Source organism: Danio rerio, chromosome 23, assembly GCF_049306965.1.
Source record: "Danio rerio strain Tuebingen ecotype United States chromosome 23, GRCz12tu, whole genome shotgun sequence".
NCBI classification, from domain to species: Eukaryota; Metazoa; Chordata; class Actinopteri; order Cypriniformes; family Danionidae; genus Danio; species Danio rerio.
Genome location: NC_133198.1, coordinates 4,214,675 through 4,232,365, shown reverse-complemented (window position 1 = coordinate 4,232,365; position 17,691 = coordinate 4,214,675). Strand labels below are relative to the sequence as shown.

The 17,691-nt window shown below is 36.5% G+C and overlaps 2 protein-coding genes across 8 annotated transcripts in view; one reads left to right on the top strand and one right to left on the bottom strand.

The window, feature by feature from the left end:
* Positions 1–6,796, bottom strand: part of zgc:113278 — an 852,580-nt gene extending 845,784 nt beyond the window's left edge. For 5 of the 6 annotated variants that reach the window (XM_073938362.1, XM_073938361.1, XM_073938363.1 and 2 more), the window contains exons 1-2: positions 6,506–6,754; positions 1,122–1,188 (exon numbers count right to left, since the gene is read on the bottom strand). In XM_073938362.1, coding sequence (XP_073794463.1) covers positions 1,122–1,188; positions 6,506–6,625 — 187 coding nt within the window. In that variant the 5' untranslated portion in view covers positions 6,626–6,754. 6 annotated transcript variants of the gene reach the window in all.
* Positions 6,797–7,546: 750 nt separating this feature from the next.
* aar2 (AAR2 splicing factor) lies at positions 7,547–16,964 on the top strand. Of its 2 annotated transcripts, XM_005161924.5 has the most exons (5): positions 7,547–7,597; positions 8,051–8,100; positions 10,560–11,318; positions 13,120–13,349; positions 16,602–16,964. In XM_005161924.5, the coding sequence occupies exons 3-5, from the start codon at positions 10,562–10,564 to the stop codon at positions 16,767–16,769; spliced, it is 1,155 nt and encodes a 384-aa protein (XP_005161981.1). In that variant the 5' UTR covers positions 7,547–7,597; positions 8,051–8,100; positions 10,560–10,561; the 3' UTR covers positions 16,770–16,964.
* Positions 16,965–17,691: the final 727 nt, after the last annotated feature.

Genomic DNA, 17,691 nt, shown 5'->3' with positions numbered 1-17,691 from the left:
CATGTTCAGTTGTGGCCTGTATTTATTTTTAATGTACATGAGTGACATAAAGGTGTTAAAAAGTTTAACCCGTTGCCATAAAATCAATGTGCTGTGTCTTTAATATAATGACCCCAGTGATCTCAAAAAAAAAAAAAAAAAAAGAAAGGCTGATGGCATTTTATTTGCATGTTTTTTTTTTGTAACTACTATATTATTCTTCTGTAGGTTAAGGTTAAAATATGGTAATTCTAATAGTTTAATAAAATGAATTTGATTTTTGGAAATTACCAAGTGACCCCCCCCTCCCCCTACTTATTGTTATGGTCATTGCAGCATCAGCCAATGAAATTAGTCCGCAATTGGCTACTGGCTACTGTCAGAGCTAGGGTATTTGCATTAAGCAGTCTGATTGGTTGCTGCTTCCATCAAATTTCCATTTGAAAAGTCGACAAATTCCCAACTTCTGCTGTGACCAATGCTGCTGAAGCGGCACCTACGGGTCCACAATTTAGTTCAGCAATGCTTGACATTACTCATTCAAAGTGAATGGGAAATGTTGACACTGATGGCCAGTGTGAATTGGGCGAAATAGCCACAAGCTGCTAATATTTTAGTAGCCAATGCTTTCAATTTTGAATCAAGATGTCTGTGTGCTAGAATCTGAATGCTTCAGACAATTATTTGGCAAGATTTTGTCAATGACATAAATTAAAGGGGCATCTATTATGCAAAGATTACTTATATAAGAGGTTTAACCACGGTTGTGTGGCAAAAGTCTGTGAATATAACCAGCTTCTAATGCTAAATATATTACTTTTATTTTTTTTTCTAATCACACTTGATAAATACACTCAGCAGAAACACTTTGATTGACATTTTTCCTTTGTACGTGTCATCAGAAGGGGAAAGCCCTAACAATTAGTGACCATCTCTCGTTTGAGGACTATAAATGTAGTTTTAGATGCACAAATGAACGCTGTAGTCTCCATAGACTGCCCACTTCTGAGACACTTTTTTTGACATTTTCAGTTTTTACTTTTTTAGCCACTATACTGATGCATAGGCCTGTGTAGCCCCGCCCTTTATTGAAAATAGCATCTCATTTGAATATAAAGCGACAATCGCCAAAACGAGCATACCAGTATCCAGGCTTTGGGTGACATTGTACTGCACTGTGATGAACATGATGGCAAATTTGGCTGTGACCTGCAATAAAGGGAAAAAATCTGATCAATACATGTACAAACAGGCCGTAACAAAAAGTTAAAAATCACTTCACTTGTAACACATCATATATTTCTTTGCCATTCTGATACAAAAGCATCACTACAAGTACAGAATCATAGATTAGACGTTTTAACATTTACCAAGATCACTTAGGATGCTTTTTTTTTGGGAAAGAGGCGAATTGTACAACTGTCCTAAAGTGAAACTGTTGAAATGTACAATTTTTTTAATGCATACAGCCAAACACTGGGTCTGGCGGGAGCCCTTTTAGCTTAGCTTAGCATATATCATTGAATCAGATTAGACCAGAGGTTGGCAAACTGCAGCCCGCTGAACACTTACATCCGGCCCGTGAGGGAGTTTTTAAAACGCTGCTCCTGAGTAACAATTTGGTTTCAGAATTCGTAAATAATGATGCAATACAAGCAAACACCATTTGATGGCAGTATTGCACGCAGTACAGTTTGTGCAACCAAAATTAGAACACACTCTCGAATATTAAGGGTCGTTTCACATCTGTAGTTCGCTTTATTTGGTCCGGACCAAGGGCAATAAATGATACATCGTAGCATTTTCTGCCATCTTTGGGTCGTTTTTACACCATACTGCTGGCTTTGGTCCGAACCAGTTGAAAAAAACTAAAATGCAGTCATCTGACAAAATCCTCATCTCTCATTGGCCAGATGTTGTTAAACATAGTTCCCAAACTGCTTATCGATTGGTCAGAATTCACGTGTGGGAAAATGCCAATGACCTCCCGCAAGTAAACAAACACAGACACAAAATGTCACATTTTACTATGGATGGACGCAGGGCCGGAGTGGGAGTCTTTTTCAGCCCTGGAGTTTCAAGCCTTAGACCGGCCCACCTCAGTTCACCACTGATTATATTAAAATAAGGTTATTTCCAATTCAGTTTCTAATTACACTATCACGTCTTTTTTTTTGAGAAAACAGCTCTTTTAGAACTTCAAATGTTCAACAACCCTAACAGTATTATATGTCTTAACAATAAAAATGAAAAAAAAAAAAATTGTTACTCAGACAAGGACCGAACCCAGGTTGGCCGCGTCATAATCTAACGTACTAACCACTGTACCACAACAGCTGTACGTTGAATGGTGACTTATCTAGTTATATCATCAGGCTGCACCCTGCTCACGAGGCTACGAGAAAATAGATAAAAAAGCAGAGCTGCGGTAAAATAATGAATAAGAAGACTGTGGTCAAGTAAATCAATAAATTATTTTTAAAAAGTGTGACTGCTAAGAGCAACAGATTCTGGAACTAGGAACACCGGCCCTCGCGGCCAAAAAACGGACCGGCCCACCGGGAATTCTCCCGGTCCTCCCGATTAGCCAATCCGGGCCTGGATGGACGACTACACTGACTGATTGTATCCCTGCTTTAGACAAACTATACATTTCGAAATGCGGCCGCGGCTGGAAAGTAATGTTTTAATGCATCGCTCGTCACTTCAGGAGGAGGCGTGAATAAATTTAGCTAAACTACGACATGCTCATCTTGTGGATATATTACCAACAAGGTAACGTTTTTCCTCTCTCCAAAACCGCCTACTACTTTATCATATTTGAGCAAGACGCTAATGGTCTAATCTAATTCAATGATTTATGCTAAGCTAAAACCTGAGATCAGCTGAACCAGGGTTTCTGCAGGTTTCACTCAGTTATTTTAAAGACACTTTTAAGACCATTATGAATGGAATTTTAGACCCATAAAAGGCTATAGATTAAGAATTTTTTCAAATAGCCCAGATGGAAAATAATTTTATTTGCCCTATCAATTTTTTTAAATAATTTAATACATTTAATAATACAATAATACATTAATATTAAAAAAAAGTAAAAAAAAAATCTACTTTTATTTTTTAACAAAAGATTTTAAATATTGTGTATTTTTTTTACAACATGAACTTTCTTTAAAAGAAAAGAAAAACGAACAAATGATTTTAAAGTTTTAAAAACTATAGTAAACTAAATCTATGCACAACAATCTGTCCAGGTCAGTGTCCTCAGCACTAAATACATGAAGAACATTTAAACAAATGTTATTGTAGGGAAAATAATTAAACCATTATGATTAATAAAGTTAAAAATTACCTTTCTAAATAAAAAGTTTAAAGTTTTGTTGAGCTGATTGTTGATGATTCTATGGGTTTTGGCAAGACCTGTTTAAAAAATATTTAAGGTCTACAACACAATACTTCAGTATATTTAAGTCTTTTTAAGGCCTAAAATTAGGATTTTGAGATTTAAGACATTTTAAGACCCTGCAGAGACTCTGTGAATGGATTCAAAAATTGTTAAAGTCAAATGTTTACCACTAGGGGAGCTGTAAAATGAGCATATTTACAAAAAATATATATGTAAAGAACTTTTTCCCCTTAACACAGTTTAAATGTAGAGCAAGTCCAGACAGTATAACAGCTCACATTGGTTTTGTCTAATGACTGTCAGATGGTTTCACTTTTTTTGTGAGGAAGCAAAGAAAAAAATCACATGGCCAGGCACTTTTACGCTTCCTTTATTTAATGTGTATATGTGTATAGCAGTAGAGAGAAATGTAATGCAATATATCAATTTCTGTACGTGTTTCACTGATCTCTTCCAGGTAGGTTTGGTGCTGTGACCAAATTTCTTCAAGTACAAAAAGAGATAAGTAAGCATAAATAAATAAATAAGTTAAATTAATCTTCACCATAATTCAAAGACTCTCCAAGCCCCTACTCAGAAGCAGGAGTCAGCGGAACAAATAAAACAGTAATGCCAATTTGATGATCATGTTTTATATAAATGATGAAATAACCCAAAATGTAACATTGATGTTTATATGTTGGTCACACTTTACATTAAGGTTCATTAGTTATTGTTAATTAACGCATCTTCTTACATGAACAAACAATGAACAATACATTTTCTACTGTATTTGTTCATGTTAGTTAACGTTAGTTAATGAAAATACAGTAGTTCATTGTTAGTTCATGTTAACTCATGGTGCATTACCTAATGTTAACAAGCATGGACTTGGATGTTAATAATGCATTAGTAAATGTTCAATTATGATTAATAAATGCTGTACATGTGTTGTTCATGATTAGTTCATGTTAGTAAATGCATTAACCAATGAACCTTATTGTAAAGTGTTACCTATATATTTTTATCATAATTTCACACACAGTCATGATATAACATCACAATAAATTATTTCCTAAATGATATCCTGCTTCTGAAAAAAATATCCAAAGATGCTGTTTAAAATTGTAAAGTAATCAGTGTTTTTGAAACTAAAGCCTGGTTTATACTTCTGCGTCAGGTGACCGGCGTAACCCACGACGCATGCATCGCACGTGGCTGTGCATTTATACTTCTGCGCGCTGTCTCTGTCGGTCTGCATTAACACTTCCGAAACGCTAGTTGGCAGTGAGGTGTAAATGTTCCTCTGTGTCGAGTTTCTTCGCTGCTGTTTTGCTTTTCCTGAACACTTCCGGGATGTACAAGTGGCTCAAACTCGCTCATTTTGAGGCAGGAACCAGCGGACGTGCAACAACTTTAACTATGAGGTAAACACAAAACAAAACTTTCCACCCGGAGCTCCTTCACGGTACTCCACACTTGTAAACAATCGCTCGCACCATCCTCGCGACTCTCGGTCCCGCCCAGACTCGTCAGCGCTACCAAGCCGACCAATCACAGAGCTTGCACTATGCGTCGTTGCGACGTGTAGTTACATTTTTTGAGAGGTGCACGTCAGCAACGGCCACGGCGAAGGGCTATGCGTCAGCGCCGTAGCATACGCCGGCGTTTGACGCAGAAGTATAAATCAGCCTTAATGAAGACAGCAGAAGCCAATGATTCAATTATTTGTATCCAATACTTTATTAGTATTATAATTTTCCATTTTCCATATGTGTAACGCCTGTATTTTGGCTGTTTTTTGCAGTCCACTTAGAATTCAACTTGAAAATCTATTTTTTCTTTATTTGCATTGATTGTTTTGAAATTCAAATGGCATTAACATGCCTGCGTTTTTATTTCTGTAATAAATATGGCTGTCAAGCCAGGATCTTGATGGTTTATAGTCGGTATGTTGTTTACATGAAGAAATCTGTGTTACAACATCTGTCACTCATCGTGCCCAACAAGACAGTCATCCATAAAAACCTCTCAGCCAGATACACATAAGTTCAGGATTATCTTATAGAACTGCTGACTATCTGGAAATGTAGATTTTTTTATTTTTTGCACACACAAAAAACGCAAGTGACCAAGCAAAGCCTTAAGCTCTTACTGTTAAATTCAATTGAATAGAAAGCTATTATTCGAGTAGAAAGCTATTATTATTTGTGCACCTTTACTTAAATTGTTCCCTAATTTTGTCTCTGTCATTTTAATAATATTTTATATAAAGTTTTTAAATTGTTTTGTTTTCCAGAGACAGGCCTATTTAATTTATTTTCTGAAAGAAGGTTCAGTTTAAACGAAAGAAGTTGAAACAAAAGAAATCCATAAAAAATAGTTGACTTGGTAATTCAAAAAACATTTTTTAATAAAATTTGCATTTCAGTTTCATTTAATTTTTTATTCCCAATATCGTGATACATATCGAATCGTGAACATTATATCGTGATACACATTGTATCGTGATACACATCGTGATACACATTACGAGTGTATCGTTACACCTCTAGTAAACATGGTTGCACTTTGATAGTCATTGGCTGCTAATATGATATCCCAATTTAGAATTTGCAAATAATACCTTTCAGAAATTATATTATTAAAGAGAATGTCTGAATATCTGAATATAAAACCAACTTTACCTCTATCCCACATTTTACAAACTTATATTTTGTTGACGATGAATCATTTGACCAGTAAATAACCTTAAATGGGAAGAATACGGCTTTATACACTGATTAAATATCTTTACATTATGTTTTAAATTTATGTTAATCACAATTGTGCTGCTGATGGAGTTATAGAATTAGCTGAATAGGAAGCAATAATTATTTGCTATATGAATGCTATATGAAACTAGTTAAATGTTGATAACAGACTAATTTTACGTTACTGTATGATAATAAAGAAACTGGAATGTGCTGCTGAACACATCATGAGATGATGAGCTGAATAGGAAACAACCTCAATCATGATGGACATGCAGTATGATGCAGATTTAATGATTTTTTTCAGTCATTATGAGCATCTACGAGTAAATAATAAGCTGATGTTTGCAGTGGAGTGTGGTGTGAGGTGAGTTTAATGGGGAATAGTAACCTCAAACATGAGTCCCAGCAGGATGATCATGGCCACACACGACACCATATCCGCGTGATTCTGGATGACAAACTCATGGCTGAGCACCGGCGGACTCTTGTTCTTCTTGCGGAAGCCCATCGCTCTTATTAATCACTCCTGGTCACTGCAGAGGCTCGCAGGGAAAAAGCAGATCTCGGGCAAATTCACACTATTCTGTCATGAAAGCCCCACTACATTCACACCCGCTTACGATCTGTGTCGGAAGCTCTGAAGCGCCCTACAAAGGAGAGTAACGTCGTAAAAGTCCCCTTGTAACGTTATGTTAAAATTGTTAAATAAATAAACCAATAAATACAATTATATATATATATATATATATATATATATATATATATATATATATATATATATATATATATATATATATATAAAATCACAGTAGAGATATATAATGTAAATAAACATTTGGTTTGGATGTGATTAATCGTTATTAAGTATGATTACTCGTAAATATTTTGACAGCACTACTGTTAAACAAATATAACAGATAGTATGTTTTAGTTGATAACTATCATATGTATTTGTAATATATATATGTTCTTTAATTATTTGAAATGACATGGGATACAGATATAGATAACTTTACATACATTTAGTACATTTTCAGCAGTTGAGATGTCTTCACAGTTGCTCTGTTTTGAAATCAGAAATTAATAAAAATACTTAAAATTTTGTTTTGTGTCCTTCTGTCTCTGATAATGAGCTGATGATCAGGATCATTTGTGTTTAGTTAAGGAGACATGGGAAAATGTGCAGAGCAGATGGTCCTCCAGGAACGTGGTTGAGTAACACGGCCCACTTCAAAAAGTAATAAGAAAACTTGGGACCTTAACTGAAAAATAAATGGTGAGTATGCTTATAAAACAATCTACTAGCGTTATTAAAACTCAACAAAATTAATAAAGCATTCTTAGAGATCCAAATTCCAAACGTTGGAACTTAAAATAGTGAATGACTTTTATTTTGACTTTAGAAAAGCGGAAGTATCTTTTTTGATTCACACATGGCCCTTACGTAGTGAAATTTGGAGTTGTGATCGCTGTCGTTCAGGTATATTTAATTACTGTTTTGCACGTATGTTTATGATATATCATATGATATGTTTTTCTTACACTCGACTTACTATTGGTTGTTGTTCGTATTATTCTCTGGAAACATTTGTTCAAGCTTACTCGTACAGTTTCCGCATGTTCATATTAATGTAATTCAAGTGTTTGACGTTGTATTTATTGTATTTCAAGTTGAACAACGTCCTAAAGCTGACAAAGTAATATTTATACATAGACAATTGATAATATAAAAGACATTTTCAATATAATGTATTATATAATTGAGAAACATTGTCTAGTTTACTTGTATAATGCAATTTCACCACTATTTTTATATGATATAATATGTTATGTGTAATTTTAGGCTTTCCAATGCTTAACTTACCTTTCTAAAGATGACAATTATTTTTTGCCGTATTGTATGAAAATAACATTCCTTGTAATGTGTTTGCAGTTACTCGACAGCGTAGTACAGCGACAGCGTTGAATCTATTTTACATTAAGGTACAGTTTGTTTTATATTCGCACATTCTGACTTTCTCCTTAATAATATAATTTCAGTTAAATTTTTCTTTGTAAATTCTAAATAGGGAAATTATATTATCAGCCAGTGACTATAAAGTATAACATTGTTTACAATCAGTTAAATGGTCCTAATGTGTTTTGAAGTCTTTCTTATATAAAACAAGTATAACAGCATTTCTGTATATATAACAAAAATAACAAATGTTGTTTTGAAGTCTTTCTTTCATGTGACAGTTTCAGACTGAATATTCAAAGTAACATGGTAAACAAGATAGGGACTGTGTCACAAGTTGTCACCGTTCAAAAGTGAAAAACTCCACCTCAATCTAGGGTTTTGCGATTAATCAAAATCGAATCGCAATTTGAAATGTTGCAATCAATTGATCGCTGCAATATAATTTATATATATATATATATATATATATATATATATATATATATATATATATATATATATATATATATATATATATACATACATACATACATACATACATATATATATATATATATATATATATATATATATATATATATATATATATATATATATGTTATATATATGTTATATATATATACAGTTGAAGTCAAAATTATTAGCCCCCTTTAAGTTTTTTTTTTTCTTTTTAAATATTTCCCAAATGATGTTTAACAGAGCAAGGAAATTTTCAAAATTCTTATTTTCAAAGTCTTATTTGCTTTATTTCGGCTAGAATAAAAGCAGATTTAATTTTTTAAATAACCATTTTAAGGACAAAATTATTAGCACCTTTAAGCTATATATTTTTTTGATTATCTACAGAACAAACCATCGTTATACAATAACTTGCCTAATTACCCAAACCTAAGTTGGCGATTTACTCCACTGTGGCGACCCTGAATTAATAAAGGGACTAAGCCAAAAAGAAAATGAATGAATGGCTGGGTATTCTGCCTAGTTAACCTAATTTACCTAGTTAAACCATTAAATGTCATTTTAAGCTGTATAGAAGTGTCTTGAAAAATATCTAGTCTAATGTTGTGATCTGTCATCATGGCAAAGATTAAATAAATCAGTTATTAGAAATTAGTTATTAAAACTATTAGGTTTAGAAATGTGTTGAAGAAATCTTCTCTCCATTAAACAGAAATTGGGGGAAAAAATTAACGGGGGCGAATAATTCAAGGGGGCTGATAATTCTGACTTCAACTGTATATAACAAAAATAACAAATGACATCTGAGGTGAAGTGCTTTAATACCAATCTGCTTTGCTTCAGAAAATTAAAAATGCCAGACTTTCTGCGATGGCGAGGTGAGGTATCGATGACATGGTATGGGTTGTCGTGAACTATGCCATTACATGAGGGGAAACGATTGAATCTTGTGTCACGATGCCCAATTGTCGTTTACGACTACCCATGACACCCTACATCAAGGAAATAGTGCCGAAATCGTGTGATGTGTCCGGGGGCTTTACAACTAGCCAATTGAGTGAGCACACTTTTCGTTCTGCCCAATCAGAATCGCGCAACTGAACTACCCCACAATAAAAAAAGAAACAAACAGGAAAGCTCTGACAAGGGGGCCTATGGCATCTGCTGCTTCAGAAGCATTAATAGTAAATTTAATATTAAAGAAAAACAACATTTGTTATATGGGAGTATTTTAGTTTCAAAGTCACAGACAACGAACCAAAATGGGCACGTTTTAAGAGCTGTCACAGAATTGTTGCCACGGCTAACAAATTATTGAGCTGAAGCTTGAATTAAATCCGGCAGCTAGCTCTCTGCAACTCTCACATGGTCGCCCACTGAAGCTAAGTAGGGCTGCGCCTGGTCAGTACTTGGATGGGAGACCACATGGGAAAGCTAGGTTTCTGCCGTAAGGGGTGCTAGTGAGACCAGCAGGGGGCGCCCAATCTGTGGTTTGTGTGGGACCTAATGCCCCAGTATAGTGACGGGGACACTATACTGCTCAATGAGCGCCATCTTTCGGATGAGATGTTAAACCGAGGCCCCAACTCTCTGTGGTTGTTAAAAATCTTAGGATGTCGTTCGAAAAAGGACATTAACCCCGGCATCCTGGCCAAATCTGCCCACTGGCCCTTGTCCATCATGGCCTCTTAACCCTCCCCATGCCCTTATTGGCATCATCTCTGTCTCCTCTTCAACCATGTGCCATCTGGCGCAATTGGCTGCCGTCGCATCATCCTGGTGGATGTTGCACACTGGTGGTGGATGAGGAGATTCCCCCAAAAGCACTTTACACATGCTTTGAGTGTCCAGAAAAGCACTTTATAAATGTAAGGAATTATTATTATTATTATTAAATAAAATCAGCTTGAAGCTTGAATTAAATCGTAAATCAAATCGCAATCACAATGTCTGTCAAAAAAATTGCAATTAGATATTTTCCCCAAATTGCGCAACCCTACCTCAATCTATTTATTTTCTGCAGATATGGCGGGAACAGACATGGACCCTGAAGTGGCCCGAGGGTTGTTTGAAGAAGGCGCCACGCTGGTTTTGCTTGGAGTTCCTGAGGGAACCGAACTGGGACTCGACTACAAAACATGGACTTTGGGTCCTCGTTTCCGCGGGGTGAAGATGATTCCCCCGGGGCTTCACTTCCTCCACTACTGCTCCGTCAGCACCAATGGAGGCTGTGGGGAAATCAGCCCCAAAACTGGCCTGTTCCTGTCCCTGAAGCCTCGGCAGGTGCTTGTAGCGCACTGGAACAAGAGCGCAGATGATTTGGAGATCTCTCAGAACTCGGAGGAGGTGGAGCGCGTACGGGGCAATCTGAAAGAGCTGGACCGGTATTTAGGGCCGTACCCCTATGATACCCTCCGCAAGTGGGTTTCTCTCACTGACAGACTCAGTCAGGAGGTGGCCGTGGCCCTGCAGCCCCTCAGCGGACGCGTGTGCGCTTTCAGCGATGTCATCCCGGAGCTGCAGCTGACTCACACTAAAGATCGGGTCCAGCAGAACCTGTCCCGCAATGATCAGGAGTGCCAGAGTATGAAGGAGGGCCTGGACCGGCTGCCGCGGATGAAGCAGAGGGAAGGCACAGAGCTGCGGTTTTCCAGCATCCCCAAGCAGGCATATCCTCCTGGGGCAACACCCGCTCAGATCACCCAGTACAGCATGGACCGCAGTTACATTCTCAACGCGGTACTGGAGAGACATTATAAAGAGCAGCCACTCAATGTACTTGGTGAGGATTAGTTTACTATTCAAATATCAGTATAAGACTACTATCCAAATATCGGTATAAGACTACTATCCAAATATCGGTATAAGACTACTATCCAAATATCAGTGTAAGACTACTATCCAAATATCAGTATAAGACTATTATCAAAATATCGGTATAAGACTACTATCCAAATATCGGTATAAGACTACTATCCAAATATCAGTGTAAGACTACTATCCAAATATCAGTATAAGACTACTATCCAAATATCGGTATAAGACTACTATCCAAATATCAGTGTAAGACTACTATCCAAATATCAGTATAAGACTACTATCCAAATATCAGTGTAAGACTACTATCCAAATATCAGTATAAGACTACTATCCAAATATCGGTATAAGACTACTATCCAAATATCAGTATTAGACTACTATCCAAATATCGGTATAAGACTACTATCCAAATATCGGTATAAGACTACTATCCAAATATCAGTATAAGACTACTATCCAAATATCGGTTTAAGACTACTATCTAAATATCGGTATAAGGCTACTATCCAAATATCGGCATAAGACTACTATCCAAATATTAGTATAAGACGACTATCTAAATATCGGTATAAGACTACTGTCCAAATATCGGTATGAGATTACTATCTAAATATCGGTATAAGACTACTATCCAAATATCGGTGTAAGACTACTATCTAAATATCGGTATAAGACTACTATCCAAATATCAGTTTAAGACTACTATCTAAATATTGGTATAAGACTACTATCCAAATATCGGTTTAAGACTACTATCTAAATATTGGTATAAGACTACTATCTAAATATCGGAATAAGGCTACTATCTAAATATTGGTATAAGACTACTATCCAAATATCGGAATAAGGCTACTATCTAAATATTGGTATAAGACTACTATCCAAATATCGGTATAAGACTACTACCCAAATATTGGTATAAGACTGCTATCCAAATATTGGTAAAAGACTACTATTGGTATAAGACTACTATCTAAATATCGGTATAAGACTACTATCTAAATATCGGTATAAGACTACTATACAAATATTGGTAAAAGACTACTATTGGTATAAGACTACTATCTAAATATCGGTATAAGACTACTATACAAATATTGGTAAAAGACTACTATTGGTATAAGACTATTATCTAAATATCGGTATAAGACTACTATACAAATATCAGTATAAGAGTACTATCCAAATATCAGTTTAAGATTCTGATGGTATGATAACCTTGGATATAATATCACAGTATTGTGATTACTGCTCTAAAATAAATTCTTTTTTTGCTGTGATTATCTTCACTCATCAGAGTGGCAGGGCTATTTACACATCCATATTGTTGGATTTATTGCTATCATTATTTTATTAATGAGGTACAAAATCAGTCTATATATTCTTAATTAATTTGGCCTAATAATGCATAATTTTAATAATGCATCATGCCATGTTTAAACCGTATATGCTGCAGGTGTCTTGCCTTGGCAATAAAGCTTGTATAGTCTATCAGTGGAAAATAATGGTGCGTTTATTGTGATATGAATCAATCTAATATCAGTCACCATGATTTTTAAGTGACTTTCTGTGAGAACAACTTGAATTGCAAAAATGTTTAATTCAGATGCATCGTTTCATAGTTGTTGTTTTTTTTATCAACACTTTGCATTTTAACACACCTATTGAGACCAGCTTTACACACATTCATTAAGTTATTAAATTCAGTTGTTAATTACTGTAGTAAAAAGCTAAATAATAAAAGATTTGTGTCACTCTTGTAGGAGAGCTGCAGTTTGCGTTCGTCTGCTTCCTGGTTGGAAACGTCTACGAGGCCTTCGAGCACTGGAAAAGCCTGCTGGCTCTGCTGTGCCGCTCTGAGGAGGCCATGAAGGACAGGAAGGAGCTTTATCTTGGCCTCATTGCTGTCCTCTACCATCAGCTAGGAGAAATCCCTCCAGACTTCTTCGTGGACATCGTGTCTCAAAGCAACTTCCTCACCTCCACACTTCAGGTATTATTCACACAGTTCTCTGAGCTTAAATAATTGACAAAAGTAGAATAGGATCAGTTTTTCAGGTTATACTAAAGTCAACTTAAAGTCATATTTATTAATATGCTTTCTTGATAGGTTATTGTGCACGATTCACCAATGATCAGTCACAGAACAAAAAAAAAGAACTTGATTCCTCTTCTGAAACAGTTTTTCAATTTGGTTTTTATGAGCTATTTATATGGAACAAAATCAATGCCAAAAGTATTGAAATAAAAAGCTTTTCGAATAGCACTAACTGAAAAAAATACAGTGAATTAACAACTGCTTGCATTTTAGTGACTTGAATTTCCAGGATTTGTAATTTTAGGTTTTGAAATTGAACACAGTTCTTTATTTAAGCTGTGAACATTTCAATTCAAAACACGATTTCATGCTTAAAGGGCCATGAAACCCTCCTGATTCAGCAGGGTGTTTTCACACCTCTAGTTTGAAAAAAGTCAAGAAAGTGGGCATGTCCAGCTCTGTTTAGGGGGAGTGTCGGAGGAGGGAAAGAGGGAAGGTGCATAAAAATTTGCATAAAAATGGGAGTTTCGTTTTGGGCATGCACTGATTTTCACAGAGGCAAAACAAACACAGACGCAAGAGACAAAGACAGTGACTGTTTACATGGAGATCAGTAATCAAATTATTAAATGGTGGATTTTAACTGCAATTTGGCTCTTTCATTCAAGAACATTTTGACAAATGAGATATGTGATTTGAGGAACTGCTGGAAGCGTTTATTTTTAATGCAGTGTTTGTTACTGCACGGTGAATGAAAAAAAAAAATCCTTCGCATTTCTCTGTAACTTAAATGCACTTGGTAGATAGCATCAGAAAGCCGTGTGTGTTATTTCTGTCACAAAATGCCGAGGGTGAAGGTTTGATTGCAGTGTTTACATTTTTACACTCAGAGAGCAGCATTTACAGCAGTTTTTTAGTCCATAATATTGTAGTGATACTAACGTACTGTAAACTTAGTAACTAAATCATTTTGACTAAGGTCTGTCTTTAAACACTTAAAGAGTACTGCTGACGATACGAGCTAACTTTGCCATCTGAATAAACAAAGACACTGGTAGCTCACTTACCAAATTTGTAAAGACAGGACAATCAACACCAACTGGAGCCGTGTCTTTATTAAAACGAGATGAGCGGCTAATCCAGATTTCACCATTTCCAGATGAGAAAAGCTCTCAGGTAAAAAAATGTTCCTTAGACACATGTTACTGTAGAGCGTCACGTGCACTGTAATCCACATGTGAGTCCAGCTGCGCTCTCATAGCGGGAAAATTAAAACAAAACATTCGTTGCAGCAAATTATAAAAGCAACACTGACAGTATCTCCAAACAATTTTTCTTCTCCCGCTTGTTTTGGCAACACAACGTGGCGTCTATCTGCCGTCTGAACACTGTTTTAGGTAAAACAGTCTTTAAAGCTGTCATGCATATTAATGAAGTTGCACCGCATACACAATAGAGAGCGCTGATTGGTTGGAACCAAGCCTTTCTCATGAATTAATACTGCACACTCAGAGACTTCACAAAGTACTCCCAGGTACAGACAGCCAGTCTACATGCTGAAATACACACAAGGATCTAATTGGCGTGACGCAGCTTCAAAATTTTTTGTTTCAAACCGGAAGAACGAATTTGCTTGAAATAACGTAAAAACAACCAGTTTTCACTTTTTAGTGAAATATAGGTGTCCTAATAGTGTTTATAGCAGTGTGGGACACATATACGACTGTCAACAGCTCAAAACATGTGTTTTGGTGTTTCGTGACCCTTTAAATTCAGTACTCCATATTCAACTTGCAGATTTCACTTCCAAAAAATTCTGTTCTTTTTAAAAAAACAGCAAGTATAATATTCAAAAGGCAATTTTCAATTCATTTAATTTCAGTTCAAAAATTTGCTTCCATAAATTCAGCGGGCCAAATCCGACTGTTAAAATTCGACATTACATCCGGGAGCTGCAGGAAAAGCAATAGATTGCAGAAAGTAGATTCGATAGATTGCTGACTGCTTTTCACCAGCATGTGGAGATGGAACAATTAAAGATTTTTAAACCAGTGAATAGGTGAGGAAAAAAGCTAGTAACGACACAAAAGAAGTCGTTGAACTCATGGATATCAGTATTGGACTCTTATAACCCCACCGGTTCGAGCAGGGATGAACCTGCGATACCTGAATTGGAGACGCTCAATGAAGAGGCGAAAGATCACTGGATCACCTCTTGAGATCTGAAGAATGAAGTTTATGCGATCACAAGCTGGCTCTTATTACATTAGGACAAATATGAATGCCCAAAACTTTTACACACAGGCCAACTCATAATCCTTTTATTAGCCTACTTATAATGTCCAAGACTGATATTAATAATAAATGCTACTTTTGTGTCCTTATTAGCTTTTTTCCTCACCTATTTATTCATTTATTCATTATCTTGTTGGCTTAGTCCCTTTATTAATCCAGGGTGACCACAGCAGAATGAACCGCCAACTTATCCAGCAAGTTTATACGCAGCGGATGCCCTTCCTGCCACAACCCATCTCTGGGAAACATCCACACACATTCACACACAAACACACACACGCACACACACACACACACATGTTTGTTTTTGTGAAAAGTGGGGACATTACATAGGTTTCCATTCATTTTATGCAGCCCAAACCTTATATTATATTGCCCTCTCCCCACCCCTCCCCTAAACCCAACCATCACAGGAGACTGTGTGCAGCTTTACTCTCTGATTAAACTCATTCTGTAGGATTTATAAGCATTTTGAGAAATGAGGACGTCACCAATGTCATCATATTTCACCTCCTTTTTGTAATACCTGTGTCATACCCATGTCATTATACAGATTTGTGTCCTGATATGTCACAAAAACACGTACACACACACACACACACTTATACACTACGGACAATTTAGCCTACCCAATTCACCTGTACCGCATGTCTTTGGACTGTGGGGGAAACCGGAGCACCCGGAGGAAACATACGTGAACGCAGGGAGAACATGCAAACTCCACACAGAAACGCCAACTGAGCCGAGGCTCGAACCAGCGACCTTCTTGCTGTGAGGCGACAGCACTACCTACTGCGCCACTGCTTCGCCCTCACCGATTTTTCTGTTTTAAAAATGGTATCAGATTCATTTACCAATCAGTGTGTGATTTCAATTTCCTAACAATCAATCTTCCCCCATTTGTGACTTTAGGACTTTTTCCAGTTTGCCAGCAGTCCCGGGGTCGACAGCACATTACGGAAAAGAGCGGAAAAATTTAAAGTCCATCTGACCAAAAAGTTTCGATGGGACTTTGATGCGGATCTGGATGATTGTGCTCCGGTGGTGGTGGAGCTTCCAGACGGGGTCACCGTGGACTAACACTTCTCCACATACTGCATGCGGTGCAGTACACAGAGTGAGCAGCTATACAGAAACTACAGTTTTTATAAGGTTTTCATGTGGATATAGGCTTGTGGACACATTCATCACATACACCTGCATCTGGATCCCCTCCTGTCATTTGCTCAGAACTATATGATCATTCCGTCTTATTAAAGCTAATTATTATTATTATTATTTGATCTCATTGTAATTTGTTCCTGAATATAACACACGGCCACTAGAGGGCAGGCCACTACACGTAATCTATCTCTATACTCATAATGTTAGTTTACTCCGTCTTCTGGAGCAATAATGCTGAAAAATCGGCTATGAAATCACAGGAATTAATTACATCTTACACTATATTATTATTATTTTAGGTTTGTTGGGGATAAATGAGCATAAGACATTTCTTTCAAAACATAAAATGTCATTGTTATAGCAAACTTTTGACCCTCATATACAGATTTAAGTGTTCGCTTGTAAGCAGACCCACATGTTTATGCTGTACACATAAATGAGGCCTCAAGTCATGTGACATGTTGTAGAGAAATGTATTATTGAGCAATCAGATTTATCATTTACATCACCAGGATGAATAAATTGTCAATACAGACAAAGAGTAAATCATATTTAGGCTTCAAAATCTTAAGAAAGTAGATGTAGGCTAATAAATTCACGTCTTTTATTATTCATTCATTTTCTTGTCGGCTTAGTCCCTTTGTTAATCCGGGGTCGCCACAGCGGAATGAACCGCCAACTTATTCAGCAAGTTTTTACGCAGCGGATGCCCTTCCAGCCGCAACCCATCTTTGGGAAACATCCACACACACACACTACGGACAATTTAGCCTACCCAATTCACCTGTACTGCATGTCTTTGGACTGTGGGGGACAACGGAGCACCCGAAGGAAAACC